This window comes from Ascaphus truei, chromosome 17 (assembly GCF_040206685.1).
Source record: "Ascaphus truei isolate aAscTru1 chromosome 17, aAscTru1.hap1, whole genome shotgun sequence".
Taxonomy (NCBI): Eukaryota; Metazoa; Chordata; class Amphibia; order Anura; family Ascaphidae; genus Ascaphus; species Ascaphus truei.
Window position 1 is genome coordinate 18341527 of NC_134499.1, and position 16675 is coordinate 18358201.

Consider the following 16675-nt stretch of genomic DNA (forward strand, 5'->3'; position numbering starts at 1 on the left):
CCAAGGGGGGGGGATGGGAGCGCTGGGAGGCAGAGGTACAAACTGCCGCCCCCCCTCCCCCGGCGGCCAGCCCATCACCCCGGGCGGGCAGCCACGGGTTCCCGGGTTAGAATGGGGGGACACCGCACAGCCACCACTACCCGCCCCCGCACCAAGGGGAACGGGGGGGTGGGAGGGAGCACCAGGACAGGAGGCAAAGGCACAAAAACCCACCTCATTTCACCCCGGGCGGGCAGAGGGGGGGAGACACTGTGCAGCCGACAGAGGAGCCCGGAGCGGGAAGAGACACACACACACCACGTGTGCTCTGCAGAAGGAAGCGGAAGTCCCACCCCCGGCACGATCCGACCTGCAGCCAATCCCCTGCGGCCCGGCCGGCATTCTAAGTCCCGCCCCCGGCAACCATTCATTCAACATGGAAAAAAACTTACCTGCTCTCACACGGCATCCTCCTCACCGCCGCCTCGCCGCATACCGGAACCAGGGCCAAAACCCGGGACAGACAGGGAACCGGGACAGGACACAATAAACCGGGACTGTTCCGGCAAAAGGGGGACAAATGGTTTGTTTTGTTCAGTGTTACGGGAGACGAGTACTTTTAACACCTTTTACCACCGGGATCACCGTCACCAGACAGGACACAATAATTGAATAAACAGAGTTTATTCTGGCAAACCAGCAATCACACAAAATACAAAATCACAGTGAAACACTCACAAACTGGTGGTCAGGGGGGAGTCTCTAGCCTCAACTAGGTGCAGGAGCCTGCTTCAGTAGGCTTATCCTGTCCGCGTCATGTCCCAGGCTTCTCCGCTGAGATCAGGGCTTGTGTTTGCTCTTTTACACAAAGCACTTTTGAAGCTCCCGCCAGCGTGTCTCTGATCAGCTCCAAACTTTGTCTGGTACTGTGATTTGGCACTCAAGCTGTTTGCATCATTATTGGAATATTTGACAACACTGAATTAATTCAGTCCCCCGCTTTTTTTCCATGTCAATACTGCTTCCCATTTTTTGGGACACCCAAGACACTTTGAAAGCTATTTGGCTATTAGAGAGTATTTATGTAGTGTCCCTATCCCTCTACTAACTAATTGGATCAACCTTGGAACAAGAATATACGTTTATATATATATGTTTTTCGACAATGTGAATACAAAATGAGATCAGGAGTTTTCTGAACATCCATTGCAGATGAGTTTATATATTTTTAATTGAAGTGGGTATATAAAGGCACATTTGGGGAAGGGGCGTCACACTCCATTTTGGCGAAACGCATAGAGTGAGACCGCCCAGAGGAGGAGAGACCAGAAGTCCTGAGCTGAGTCCTGGCGCATGATCGGGAGACAGAAAGCTGCACGCGGAGCCCCCATTAGCCACAGCAGACGTCAAACGGAGGCAGTGTGGTGAGCCCCGACACCGGTCGGTCTGTCCTGCTTTTCACAATTGAGTGATGCATACTAATTTTATATTGTTTTATTGTAAGTGCGCATTTTTGAAGTGCTATAAAATGTACAGGCATACCCTGCTTTAAGGACACTCACTTTAAGTACACTCGCGAGTTAGTACATGTCGCCCAATAGGCAAACGGCAGTTCACGCATGCGCCTGTCAGCCCGTCCTGAACAGCAATACCGACTCCCTACCTGTACCGAAGGTGTGCGCAAGCGGGGAGACTATAGAGCCTGTTACACATGTGTTATTTACATCAGTTATGCACGTATATGACGATTGCAGTACAGTACATGCATCGATAAGTGGGAAAAAGGTACTGCTTCACTTTAAGTACGTTTTCGCTTTACATACATGCTCCGATCCCATTGCATGTTAATGCGGGGTATGCCTGTACACTTTTGACTATATTGATCTGCACTAAGGATACATTCCTTTTCTTTGCATCTCCACACTCCGTTGGAATTTGATATGGAGTATACCCTCACCTGAGACCAGAAGAACACATCCACCACAGTTTGCTGTTGTTGCCCTTAAACCACTGATATGTTGTGAGTAGGCTGCACAGAAGAGCCAAGATTGAACAGAATTTAATTCACTTATTACTATTGTCTACACTTAGATTGTTGGTTTTTCTCCCTACATGCTCCCCCTGGATTTTGAGAAGTATATTCTACATTTTGGGGACGAGTGAAGACAAACCCTACCAGTGTGTTTGAGCAGGGAGTCACAACGTTTATTTATTATCCTTTCACTGTTATATGCACATTGATTGTCACCTTTATGCACGAGAACGTGCTGTTATTTAATATTGATTGTCACGGTATAAGTAGTGACCACTTTGTGTTTAGCGCCTTTTTTTTACACCGTCACTTTGTCACACTGAGACAGAACACATCAAAATGGATGACAGAAAGGGACAAGAACAGACAAACAAAATGGCTGACAAGGACAAGCAAAATGGCTGCTTAGATCCTAGTGCGTTTTACATGAGACCCCTGTGACGGGAGCTTTGTGACAGGCTATTAATAATACACAAAAATATATATAATATATATAATATATATATATAACTGGGTTGAACTGGGACGAGACTTAGATATAATAAAATATAATTTATTCCTTGATAAAGGTGAACACAACAGATTATACAAATAACAGGCAAAATATAGACACTTACTTAAAGATTATGACAAGAACGCCATCAGGATAGAGGATGGGCCACTTCTTCCATATTTCAGTTGGCATCACAGCAATACAGGCAGATCATGAATGAAGACTCATGCATGAAGACATGCAGACATGAAGACAATTGCATGAAGACATGAGGACACTGAGTAAGGGGTGACTCTGACTTAAATACCATGTCAAACTCATCTCTTAACCCTAGATGCCGAAAAAGCTAGCAAAAGTCTTTGAAGCAGATTGACTTCCATTGTTTAGTGTGAAGTTTCACACTTAAAAATTCAGTTCCTTTGGTCCCTGGGCCAAGCATAAACAATTAGGCAATTTAGCCTTTGATCTCCAGTAAATTCTAGCAAGATGTTCTGCTTGCCTATTACCATAACAGAGGGAGTTTGCAGTTTCCACAATAGATTCAAAATCCCATATAAACTGTAAATAACGTCATAACTTCAGTTCAGTAATACTTACTGGCACGCGAGCATATTAATACATTCCGTCACACCTGACGCTCCCAATGAGACTAAATATTACCATGTAGTACTAAAATTAAGAGAGATATTAATATCTGGCTCTTAGTATCTGTTAGATATCAAGTGTTTAGAATCATTAGTGGGGGCTTGGTCCCACGAATACACATATGTAACTCTTAGCACGTTGAGCCAAGGACATCTCATAATATTCTTATATTTAATAAGGTCACTCATTCTGTAGCCCCACTCCTAAATCAGAGGCGTTTGGGCAAGTCTACCACATGGCAGGATACTATGGTTTGTAAGTGTGAGTTATAACGGTCACAATCCAATCCAGCTTCCTGCAAACAGGTAGCCTTTGATCAGGGGCTGCTTCCTACCCATTTGGTCGCTCTCCTGACCATTTGCATTTAGTAGGCAGGCATCTTTGAGGGTAATTTAAACAAAGGGCTATAATCACTAAAGAAATATTAACCCTTGCTCTCCCGGATCAACCCTAGTGTATGTGTGAGTGCAAACACTAGGATAACACAATACATTTACATAGGGGAATCTGCATTTTCATGTTATAACAAGGGTAAATCACATTTCTGGACCTCAGCCCAGTTAACCCCTTGTCTCCCTGGTGAGGTTAGAGGGTGGCCAATTGGGGTGTAACCCCTTTAATCCCGGGCCAAATCCTCTCGATCGTCACAACCCCCTATGTCACTTTCTCACTATCTTTTAGATATGTTGGACTCCATTAGCCTATGTGATGGTAGGGGTAAAGGTGACTGCTTTTAATAAAGGTCAAGCCCTTCATTACCGCTACCTGTCAGTAATATGTTATATATGTATATATATGTGTGTGTGTGTGTGTGTGTGTATATATATATATATGTGTGTGTGTGTGTGCGTGTGTGTGTATATATCTGCAGGGCCGCCAACAGATTTCCTGGGGCCCAGGACTAGAGTTATGTCTGGGCCCCCCCCTGCTTGGCAGAATTGTGAGCCCCCCAATTTCACACCTCACGAGCCATCTATTTCCCACCCTCTTCCCATGTATTTCTCTCCCCTCCGTCTCACTCTTACTCCCTATTTTCCACTCACTCACTCCCCCCTCTCTCCTCTCACTCGCCCCCACCTTCCGTCAATTACCCCACTCTCACTCAATCCCCCCACAAAATATATACCAAAACCCCCACCCACCTAAATACATATTAAAAATACACACCCCAATGTATTATAAAAAAATACACCACCACCCCACCCCATATTAAAAAATACACCCCACCCCATATTAAAAAATACACCCCCACCCCATATTAAAAAATACATCCCCACCCCATATTAAAAAAATACATCCCCACTCTATATTAAAAAAGACACCCGCTACCCACAATGCATATTAAAAATTACACCCCCACCCCATATAATAAAATACACGACCTACCCCATATTAAAAAATACACCCACCAAAGCAATTTAAAGACCCCCACCCCCCAAATTCATATTAAAAATATCCCCACCACCCCAATACATATAAAAAAAGACCTCCACCTCCCCAATACATATAAAAAAGACCCTCGCCCCCAATACATATAAAAAAGACCAACCGCCCAATACATATAAAAAGACCCCCTAATACATATAAAAAGACCCCAACCTCAATACATTTAAAAAAGACCCCCCCCATACATATTAAAAAGATCCCCACCTCCCCAATACATATTTTAAAAAAGCCCACCCCCAATACATATTAAAAAGACCCCCACACTACATATTAAAAAGACCCCCACAATAAATATTAAAAAAAAAGATGATCAGGCCGGGTCAAGTGGATATGGGGGCCTGGCGGCCGGCACTGCAAGTTAGACTCGACCTCTGGCCAGGCCTGGGTGTTGGTGATCCCATGGCCGGACCCCGACTCTCCGCTCAGCAGCAGCCTGCATGCCTCTATCCCTCTGTCCCACGCCGAACTTCTGACAGGCCTCCCCTCTCATGCCGTCACGCGCCGGCTGCAGAGAGTGCTGACGTCAGAGTGCTTCCGGCGCGCTGACATCAGAGAGGCCGGTCGGCGTGGGACAGAGGGATAGAGTCATGGAGGCTGCTGCTAGGGGAGGGCCGGGGCCCTGCCACGAGAGGACGGGCAGACGGGCCTGGCCAGAGGTCGGGCCCAACCTGCAGTGCGTTCCGGCCGACTGCCTCGACTCTACGGGCCCGGGACGTCAACCCCGGCAGACCCACCCTGTTGGCGGCCCTGTATATCTGTATTGTACGCCTGGTTCCAGCACTTCAGGGACCAGGGATCAATTTTGTTTTCAGGGGAAATGTTGCAAAGTTTGTCTGTGACCTTTCCCTGTAAAAGTTTTCATGTAACCAAAGTTATGTTGCATTTTCACCCCCCAATCCGTGGCTGGGGCATATTCACAGCAGCAGACCTTGAATGTTTCAACGTTGTGGCATATGGTATAAAAAGGTGGGGAGGGAGACTCCTAGCTCAGCTCCAGCTCTGGTTATGAGTTCCAGCTGCAGATTCAGAGCTGCCAGTGCCGGTCCCAGGCCCGAAAACCAGTCCATGAAAGCACTGTGAAGAAAGAAGGACAGGGGAAATCTCTGCAAGGGGGACCCTGCAACTAGTTCTGCAGCGTATCCCCAGTTTTCCCCGGTTGGGTATGTGTTGTCTGTTTATCTGTAGAATTATGGATATTTCTCTTTCAATTAATTAATTTTATAAACTCTTGTGTTTCTGTCTGGCTAATTGATCCCTGGTGTGATAGTCCTGGTCTCCCGTGACAGCCTTCTTCTGGGGTCCTAACTTAGAGGAGCACTGTCCCTATCTACAACATAAGGCTGCGGCCACGCTGATGCTGAGCTCGCTCATGCTTGAGAGCGGTGACGTCACCAGCTCTCCAAGCATGAGCAATCAGGTGTCCTGCAATATTTTTAGAGCAGAAGCGGGGGGCGTGACTATTACGGGAGGGGGCGTGTCATTGGCTGGATAGGGGCTGTCTCTGTGTCTGTATGTGTGTCTGTCTGTGTGTGTCTGTGTGTGTGTGTCTCTGTGTCTTCTCTCTCTCCCCCCCTTCCATCCTCTTTTCCTCCTCTCTCCCCCCCTTCCATCCTCTCTCCCCTCTGCTCTCTCCCCCCTTCCCTCCTCTCTCCCCTCTCCCCTCTGCTCTCTCCCCCCCTTCCCTCCTCTCTCCCCCCCGCTCTCTCCCCAGCTTCCCTCCTCTCTCCCCAGCTTCCCTCCTATCTGCCCCCTTCCTCCCTCTCTCCCTCTTCCCCCCCCCACTCACTCAGTTTCCCCCCCATCTCACTCTGTTCTCCCCCTCTCAGTCCGTCCCCCTCACCCCCTTCCACTTCTCTCCGCTCCCCATCCGCTAAATTCCATTTTGTGCTTGGTGTAAGTGACAAAACATTAGAACACACCCTCTCTCTTCCCATTGGTCAGAGCAGAGTCATGTGACCCTGCTCTGAGCTCGAAAGTATAGCTCTCTTGTCTCCCCAAGCACAAAGCTTGGGAGAGCGTGCGTGCCCACGCATGAGCGCGCGCGTAGCGTGAACGGGAGGATTACCATTCAGAGGTAAGCGCGCCAAGCGCATAGCGCGGTAAGCGCCAGCGGGGACTCAGCCGTATGAAGCAGGGGGACCTGGTCTGTGCTAGTACTTTATGAACATCCCTATCATCTCCCCGAGACTCCTCATCTTGCTCTCTGGGAACCTGAACTCCCAGACCCTTCCCTATCTTTTATATCCCTTCTGACATCAGTATCCCCATGGCAAGAACAAAAAAAGAGGGGCGCTGTTCTTGACTTTATTGTATAGGATTGGTAATCCTTCTGGGGGGCAGCATTTAAGAGCATACTTTATTTCATTGTCTGGGTTCTGCAGCTCAGCATATAGCACTGTGACATTGGATGTAGCAGGACATATTCATTCAAGTGTAACATTTCTTACATATTATATCCCATCATTGGGTCTCACTTGTCCAGTATTATAAAATACAGATAGGGCGCTAAGTGCATCTCTCAGATGTATTTGTCATCACATGGTTCATGTCATACTTTTAGACTTATAGATATCTGGGTGTCATTTGAGTTTGCATTTATTATTGGTTATTAAGACTGTTTAAACTGTTACACAGTCACAGTCAGGCTGAAGAAGTATCATCCAGATACGAAACGCGTAGGGTTACTGCTTTTATTTGTCAATCTTTTATGCCATTTTGTGTGCATTTGCATAAGAGACTTTCTGCTCCCGTTTCTCCCGTTGGAGATACGCCCTTTGCGTGACGTCACACGCTTGCGCGAGGTGCAACGTCACTGCTGATCGACGTGCTGCTAGGCGTGGAGACGATGAACTGGTGACTCCGGCTCGTGTAGGCATAACTCCCGTGTGGATTGAGGGACTTTGTTCGAGCACACACACAGTGGGGTTGTTCAACACAAAGGATTCTCTGCTGCCTACGGAGGGGCAACGACAGTAGCCGTGAGAGGATCTGCATGCCGGTGACCGATTACAGCAACGGAGCCAATTGACACCTGGAGAGTGCAGAAGTACACCTACCTGAGGGTTTCTCCACCATCGCCTATCCTGCCGACAGCTGTGTGGTAACTTGTGTATTGATACACGAAATGCTTATGTTCTAATCCTTTGATGTACGCAGATTTATTACCCTTTTCTAAACACTTAAATAGTTTTGATATACTTAACTTTTGTGTTTTGCGCTTGTTTTTTGTCTTTTGTTTCTAGCGTTTGGGAGTGTTGAGCCACTCCATTTACCCAGCAGCATACGCAACTTACCAACGGATATGTATGGTCACGTAATTTTATCACTTCCACATTAGGGTTGTGCTTGATTTTATTGTTTCTCACAAATTATCAAGGAGGGTTAATTAAATCACTTGAATTCACTATTAGACATTGTTCTGTTATCACAATTTGGTTATTTTTGGTTGCACACCTTTTTCCCCTTTTTTTCACCGACCAGAGAGGCCTGACAACCAAGCTAATTGTTTATATGTATTGGGGTTTTTTCAATGTATTGAGGTTTTGTTCTATGTATTGTTTATTTTTCTATGTATTGTTTTTTTCTATATATTCATTAAGTTTTTTTTCTATATTGTTTTTTTTTTTATATGTATTGAGATTTTGTTCTATGTATTAAAGTTTTTTTCTATGTATTGGTGTTTTTTCTATGTATTGTTTTTTTAAAAATATGTATTTGGGGGGGGGGCAGTTTGTATATATTTGCGGGGATGAGGATTTTTTTTGTATGTATTTAGAGGGGTGGGATATTTTGGTATGTATTTTGTATTTTTCATTACCCCTACCTGTCAGCAATACATTGGTAGTGTGTGTGTGTGTGTGTGTGTGTGTGTGTGTGTGTGTGTGTGTGTGTGTATTGTAAGCCTGGTTCCAGCACTTCAGGCACTAGGGGTTAATGTTTTCAGGAGAAATGTTGCAAAGGCTGCCTGTGACCTTTCCCTGTAACCGTTTTCATGTAACCAAAGTTATGTTGCATTTTAACCCACCAATCAGGGGCTGGGGAATATTGACCGCACCTGGCCTTGAATGTTTCAATGTTGGGGCATATGGTATAAAAAGGTGGGGAGGGAGACGCCTAGCTCAGCTCCAGCTCTGGTTATGAGTTCCAGCTGCAGAAGTCCAGTGCCTGTACTAGGCCTTGAAAGCACTGTGAAGGAGACCCCTGCAACTAGTTCTGGAGGGTATCCCCAGTTTTCCTTTGTTGGGTATGTGTTGTCTGTTTATCTGTATAGTTATGGATATTTCTTTTTAAATTAATCAATTTTATAAACTCTTGTGTTTGTCTGGCTAATTGATCGCTGGTGTGATAGTCCTGGTCTCCCGTGACAGCCTTCTTCTGGGATCCTAACTTAGAGGAGCACTGTCCCTATCTACTACACAATAAAGCAGGAGGGCATGGTCTGTGCTATTACTTTATGAACATCCCTATGATCTCCTCGAGACTCCTCATCTTGCTCTAAGGGAACCTGAACTTCCAGACCCTTCCCTATCTTTTATATCCCTTCTGACATCAGTATCCCCATAGCAACACAAGGTTGGGCCTAGCCCACACAATCCCGCTATTAACTCCTCACAGCAATCTCATAACCCCATTGTGGGGGAGAAGGGGTCACACTTACAGTGCATCTGATCTCAGATGTGCTATTAGAGACGGTTGGGGTTCCTTAACCAATAAAAAGGTTGAAAACTCTCTGCTCTAGTGTTTCCCAACTCCAGTCCTCCGGGAACCCCAACAGGTCAGGTCTTAAGGATATCCCTGTTCCAGCACAGGTGGCTCAGTCAAAATGACTGAGCCGCTGATTGACCCACCTGTACTGGAGCAGGGATATCCTTCAGACCTGACCTGTTGGTTTTCCCGGAGGACTGGAGTTGGGAAACACCACTCTAGAGTACATATAAAGTATAGATTTTTATATATTCAATCTCAATTATTCTTACATGGAGTAAGCACTTCTAATGCTTTATATATAGATAGATATATACACGCATACACACACGTATATCTTTCTTTATATAGCTTCATCCATATACATAGTGAGAGATTAGTGCTGAGATGTAAGGAGGGACAGAAGGTATAGTGATAAAATAATAGCTAGAGCCAGGGTAGCCACCAGGGGGGGACAGCCGGGACAAGTGTCTCAGGCCTGCTGGCTGCGGGGGGCCCGATCTCTTGTGACCGCCGGGCCCCGGCTCTCCCCAAGCAGCGGGCTTCCTACTCACTAACTTCCACGCCGGGCCCTCTGACGTTGACACGCACCGGAAGTGAACTTGGCTGCGATTCCGGCGCGCCAGACGCTCTGCGTGTGAAAGAGTGAGGGAGAGGCCTGCAACTTGGGGAGAGGCGGGACCCGGCGGTCACAAGAGGTCCAGCCCAACTGCTTTGTGCGGCCGCCGGGCCCCCTGCTGCCATCGGGCCCGACCAGAGAGGCCTGACACCCAAGCTAAGGGTTTATATGTATTGGGGTGTTTTTCTATATATTGAGGTTTTGTTCTATGTATTGGGGTTTTTTAAATGTATTTTTTTTATATACAGTATATATTAGTGTTTTTTTCTATTTATTATGGTTCTTTCCTATGTATTGTTTTTTTTTCTATGTATGGGTTTTTAAAAAAAATATGTATTGGGGGGTGTTGCAGGGTACATGCAACTACACACGTGGGTTTCTTGACAAGGCTTATTTATTTAGCCTTACCAAATATACAGCACTCAAAACAAAAATAGCTTTTTTTGAGCAACAAAAGGAAAATGGCTTTTCTTTAGCAGACAGACAAAAACAGTTTCTCTTTAGCAGACATTGTATATGGCAGTTGCCCTTTCCCATGCAGGGGACAGACAGTTCATAATTCATCTACTTTTCTAATCAGACCTTGTATCAGGAAACTCTCTAGCAATCTCTTTAGCAGCTTACTCCTCAACCGACCGCCTCCATGTGTTTACAGCCTGGGTTTTAACACACCTTGATTAGCTAGCTGGGATCCAACTAATTGTCCTGAGGTTCCCAGCTGAAGTTAACCTAGTCAGTGCTGCACTGCAGACTAGACATAGGTTTTCCAGGCATATAACTGGTGGCTTTTGTTTACCCTGTCACATTCCTCCCCTGTTAGTGTGTGGCTGGGGCTATGCACGGCTGAAGCCCGACCATCCACCCCTTCTCTAGAAAAGAAGTCAGCATTTGCGTTCTCTTTTCCCGGCCTATGCTGAATCTCAAATGAGAAGGGTTGGAGGGCCATATACCACCTAGTCAATCTAGCATTGGAATCCTTCATGCTATTTAACCACTTTAGTGGAGCATGATCCGTTACCAAAGTAAAATGGACTCCTGCCAGGTAATGCCTCAAAGCCTCGATTGCCCATTTTACTGCGAGGCACTCTTTCTTAATCACTGAGTAGTTTTTTTCCCTTGGGAACAATTTCCTACTCAGGAAAAGGATAGGATGTTCAACTCCCTCAAACTGTTGTGACAACACTGCCCCTAGCCCTATCTCTGATGCATCTGTTTGCACTATAAAAGGGCTGTTGAAGTCTGGGCTTCTAAGGATGGGACCCTCTGATAGACACCTTTTTATGTCCTCAAATGCTCTCTGACAATCCCTTGACCACACCACTTGTGTAGGGGCACACTTTTTTGTGAGGTCCGTTAAAGGGGCTGCCACTTCCGAATAGTTGGGGATGAACCGCCGGTAGTACCCTGCTAAACCCAGCAGAGAGCGTACCTGCGTTTTTGTTTGGGGGGTCGGAACTTCTTTCAGGGCAGCTACCTTGTCGGCTAGTGGCCTTACTTTTCCACCTCCCACTGCATACCCTAAGTATTTGGTTTCCGCTTTACCCAAGGCACATTTCTTAGGGTTGGCTGTGAGCCCTGCCTCTCTTAGAGATTTGAGGACCTAGGTAGGCTGTGGCATAAGTCCTATGGGGCCTCAGTACCTTATCCATGAGTCTCTGAAATGTGGCTGGGGCTCCATGCAGTCCAAATGGCATTGTCACAAACTGATATAAACCCATGGGAGTGGCAAAGGCTGTTTTGCATTTGGACTTTTTCTCTAAGGGTATTTGCCAGTATCCTTTTGTCAAGTCCAACGTGGATATATATTCCGCGTTACCAAGGGCGTCAATTAATTCGTCCACCCTTGGCATCGGATATGCGTCAAACTTGGATACCGCATTTACCTTTCGGAGGTCCACACAAAATCTTACCTTCCCATCGGGTTTAGGGACCATAATTATTGGACTACACCACTCACTGCATGATTCCTCAATCACTCCTAAGTGTAACATTTCTTGTACCTCCTTTTCTACCAGAGCCCTACGACTTTCAGGCAACCTATAAGGACGGGAACGTACTTTTACCCCAGGTGCTGTCTCGATTTCATGGGAAATTAAGTTAGTTTGTCCTGGTAAGTCAGAAAAAACATCCTGGAATTGAGTAATTATTGCTAACAAGTCCCCTTTTTGTTCAGAGGACAACTGTTTACCCATTGGGATTTTATCGTCACTCACGATGTTCTCCCGTGGAGGCTGAGGACCCAAGTCCGTTTCCTCCTCCACCGGGTGGATGAATAGAGACTGCTGCATCTTCCAGGGTTTCAGCAAGTTCACATGGTAAATTTGTTTACCCTTCCTGGACCCTGGTTGAGCGATCTCGTAATCCACATCACCCATACGGCGGAGTACTTCGAATGGGCCCTGCCATTTGGCCAGGAGTTTACTCTTGCAACTGGGTAACAATAACATCACCTGGTCTCCTGGGTGAAACACTCTCATGCGAGCATTCTGATTGTAATGTCTCTCCTGACTGTCCTGGGCTGATCTAAGATTCTCCCTTGCAAAATGGCTGACCACATCTAGGCGCTTCCTAAGGTCTAGTACATATTGCAGGGTATTCTTAGAAGGGGACTGCTGTTCCTCCCAGGACTCCTTTAGGAGGTCTAGGATACCCCGGGGTTGGCGGCCATAGAGCAATTCAAATGGAGAGAATCCCGTGGAGGCCTGTAGGACTTCCCGCACTGCAAACAGCAGAAAAGGGAGAAGTTCATCCCAGGCTCTCTTCTCTGAATCCACAAATTTCCTCAGCATCCCTTTTAGAGTTCGGTTAAATCTTTCCACCAATCCGTCAGTCTGTGGATGGTAGACCGATGTCCGAACAGACTTGACCTCTAGTAACTTTAAGACATCCTGCATCAGTTTAGCCATGAAATTTGTACCTTGGTCTGTCAACATAACCTGGGGAAGTCCAACCCGTGAGAACAGTTCCAACAACTTGTTGGCTACTTGCTTCGCCGTTGCTGTTCTCAGGGGGACCGCCTCAGGATATCTTGTCGCATAATCAACTATGACAAGGATAAACCTGTGTCCTTTCGCAGAAGGTTCTAGAGGTCCTACCAAGTCTACCCCAATCCTCTCAAAGGGAACTGACACCAAGGGTAGAGGAACCAAAGGGGCTGGTTTTTGTCCTTTTGGACTAGTTAACTGGCACTCCGGACATGCTGCACATAGCTTAGCAATATCACTATGCATCCCTGGCCAATAGAATCGGGATGAAATACGGTCCAATGTTTTATCCCTGCCCAGGTGACCACCTCAAGGGACAGTATGGGCTAGAGTGAACACAGATTTAACAAACGCCTTGGGAACCAATATCTGTCTGGTGACCTCCCCTGTTTGTGTCTGCCTATTCACCCTATATAGGATATCCTTTGATAGCTCAAAATGGGGGAATACTATCACCCCTTGTGCATCTAAAATCTGTTCATCAATTTTCACCACCTTGTCATACTGTCTAGCAAGGACTGGGTCTTCCCTTTGTTTCTGGCGAAAATCAGGGAGGTACAGGTCTGGTAAATCTCCAGGGCCCATATCCCCCTCCCTTTGGCCATCCCCAGCCATCACTTGTGACCTCTGACTATTAGAATGGTCACCTTGAGACCCAGATTTCTGCAACCAGTCCTGTTTGTCCAAGCGTCTTTGCTTCCGAGTCTTTTGAACCCGGTGTCTACTGGGAAAAAGGTCTGCTGAGAAGGGGAACAGTTTGCCAGGGTTCTCCTGAGCCCTAGAAGGAGGCTCCTCGTGAAAGACTGGGGCCATTAGGTCTGAAAAGAAAGGCCAGTCCCGACCGAGCCAAGGAGCGACTCCTACTTTGAGGTAAGCCTCCTGACCTTTTACCTATAGCCGGATTTTGGCCGTCGGATAACGTTTTACATCGCCGTGTATACATTCTATGCTCCATGGGGAGTCAAAAGAACACACGTTGGGCGGTAACAGTTCCTGGAGGACCAGAGTTTTTTCAGAGCCCGAATCTACAAGGGCCTGGATGGTTTTTCCCCCAATCAGGGCTGGAAGTAGCCAGGGCTTGTAATTTTCCCCAGTAAAAGCCGAGGCGACGGTTCTGCTGAATGAACAATCCATCAGTGGACAGTCCACATACCGGTGGCCTTGTTCTCCGCAAGCAGAACATGGAGAGGGTTCCCTCGCAGGAGGGGGCTGTGGATAGCGCTCCGCTGGAACGGTTACTGGAGACCAGGCATCTGGTGGATCCTGTGGGCGACGTCCTCGGAAGTTCCTCTCATTTTGCGACGAGCTGACATCCGGAAGGAGATGAGGGTCTCTGCGGGGACCAGCATTTGGACTCCGTCCTTGCTGGAACGACTGCTCCTTCCGTTGGACTTGGCGGTTCCGTGACGGGCCGTAGGTTCCCCATTGATCCAACCTCCCTCTTTGGGCGTCCACAAGTGCCGGTGGAGTCAGGTCCAGGACACTCGCCTGCTGCTCAGCCCCAAGGAAGTTCTCCACGAGTCGGACCGCCAAAGGTAGGGTTTCAGCAGCGTGGCATTTTACCCATGAGCGTGCGGAAGGGGGTATTATTTGTAGAAATTGTTCCAAAACCACCTGCTCAAGAATTGCCTCCTTAGTGCACTCCTCGGGTTGTATCCAGCGTGTACACAAGTCCAATAATCGCTGAGCGAGGACCCGGGGTCTCATCTTAGCGGTGTACTTCATGTTCCGGAACTGCTGCCGGTAGGTATCTGGGGTCAGACCTAAGCGATTTAGCCTTACCAAATATACAGCACACAAAACAAAAATAGCTTTTTTTTCAGCAACAAAAGGAAAATGGCTTTTCTTTAGCAGACAGACAAAAACAGTTTCTCTTTAGCAGACAGTGTATATGGCAGTTGCCCTTTCCCATGCAGGGGACAGACAGTTCACAATTCATCTACTTTTCTAATCAGACCTTGTATCAGGAAACTCTCTAGCAATCTCTTTAGCAGCTTACTCCTCAACCGACCGTCTCCATGTGTTTACAGCCTGGGTTTTAACACACCTTGATTAGCCAGCTGGGATCCAACTAATTGTCCTGAGATTCCCAGCTGAAGTTAACCTAGTCAGTGCTGCACTGCAGACTAGACATAGGTTTTCCAGGCATATAACTGGTGGCTTTTGTTTACCCTGTCACAGGGGGGTTGGGCAATTTGTATATATTTGCAGGGGGTGAGGATTTTTTTGTATGTATTTAGAGGAGTGGGATATTTTGGTATGTATTTTGTGGGGGGATTGTGTGGGGGAAGGTATGAGAAGGAGGGATTGAGAGGGTGGGGTAATTGACTGGGGGGGAGTGAGAGGAGCAAGGGAGGGAGTAAGAGTGCGATGCAGGGGAGAAAATACATATGAGGGGGGCAGGGATTGAGTGAGAGTGGGGTAATTAATGGAGAGGGGGAGAGGTGAGACGGAGGGGAGAAAAAAACATGGGAAGAGGGAGGGAAATAGAGGGGGCTCGCGAGGGGTTAAATGTGTGGACTGGCACAGATACACAGCAAGGAACCTCTAGGGCAGGACATTCTGCTCCTCACATTCTCCCTCTCTCTCCAGGTCCCATATTATAGACGCCCTCCTTGTGTCACTGTGCCCCGTGCTGGGTTGAAGTCAGAAAGTGTGCCATTCACCATCTCCATGATGGGCAGCCTCTTCCCCCTTCTCCTGCCCCTCTCCCTCCTTTTCCTGGGTCACCTGGTAAACCCTTGGCAGTGCCCAGACGAACCCCGCAGCTCCTCTCTGGACCATAACGTCCAGTACGATCTTCCCAACTATGTGGCCCCGAAACACATTCAGGACCTGATCTCCAAGGATGGGCAGGAGCCCTTGGTCTTCATGGCCATCACCAACCACCTGCAAGTTCTGCACGGCTCCGACCTGCGAATCCTACAGAGCGTCACTACTGGACCTACCAACAGCTCAGAGTGCTCTCGGTGCTCCCAGTGCTCGATGGGCAGCGCCCGCCCGGACCAGCCCGAGGACACAGAGAGCCAAGTCCTTGTACTGGACCCAGAAGAAGACATCTTGTACAGCTGCGGCTGCTCTCTCCGCGGACTCTGCTTCCTGCACCAGCTCATAGGCGCCAAGATCTCTGACTCCAAGTGTCTGTTCGACGAGCAGGAGAACTTCCATCTCTTGTGCCGGGACTGTGTGTCCAGCCCACTGGGGACCCTTCTCACAGTGGTGACCCGGGGATACACGGCCTATTTCTACCTGGCCTCGTCGGTTGTTTCCCGCATGGCTGAAAGTTACAGTCCGGTGTCCGTGTCAGTCCGGCGCCTGCTCTCCACTGAGGACGGCTTCGCGGACGGGTTTCACTCGCTGATGGTGTTCCCCCAGTTCAGTGATTCCTACCCCATCCGCTATCTGCACACCTTCCGCACTGAGGACTTTGTCTACTTCCTGACGGTGCAGCTAGAAGAGCTGGGGGGCACAGCCTATCACAGCAGGGTAGTGCGCTTGAGCGCCATGGAGGAGGAGATGAGGAGGTAAAAGGAGTGGGAGATGGTGGATGGTGTAAAGAGGAGGGGGGGGTGCATGGGAATCTAAGCAGAGGTGATCAACTTGGGTATGCTTACCAATCCTATGCCCCACTCTCTCTATCCCTTCCCTCCCTCTACCCCCGCCACTCCCTCTCTCTACCCCCTCACTGTCTCTCTACCCCCCACTCTCTCTTACGCTGCCCCTCGCGCTCTCTCTATATGCCCCCTGTAGGCGGACGCTCACAAAGTTATGCA

General features: G+C 47.8%; 1 protein-coding gene across 1 annotated transcript; it reads left to right on the forward strand.

The window, feature by feature from the left end:
- Window positions 1-5580: 5580 nt before the first annotated feature.
- Window positions 5581-16430, forward strand: LOC142467781 (macrophage-stimulating protein receptor-like). Its single transcript, XM_075573643.1, has 2 exons — window positions 5581-5755; window positions 15495-16430. The coding sequence occupies exon 2, from the start codon at window positions 15576-15578 to the stop codon at window positions 16428-16430; it is 855 nt and encodes a 284-aa protein (XP_075429758.1). The 5' UTR covers window positions 5581-5755; window positions 15495-15575.
- Window positions 16431-16675: the final 245 nt, after the last annotated feature.

Bases quoted from the DNA above. Each gene is read 5' to 3' on its own strand.
- LOC142467781 (XM_075573643.1), top strand. From the start codon at position 15,576: ATGATGGGCAGCCTCTTCCCCCTTCTCCTGCCCCTCTCCCTCCTTTTC.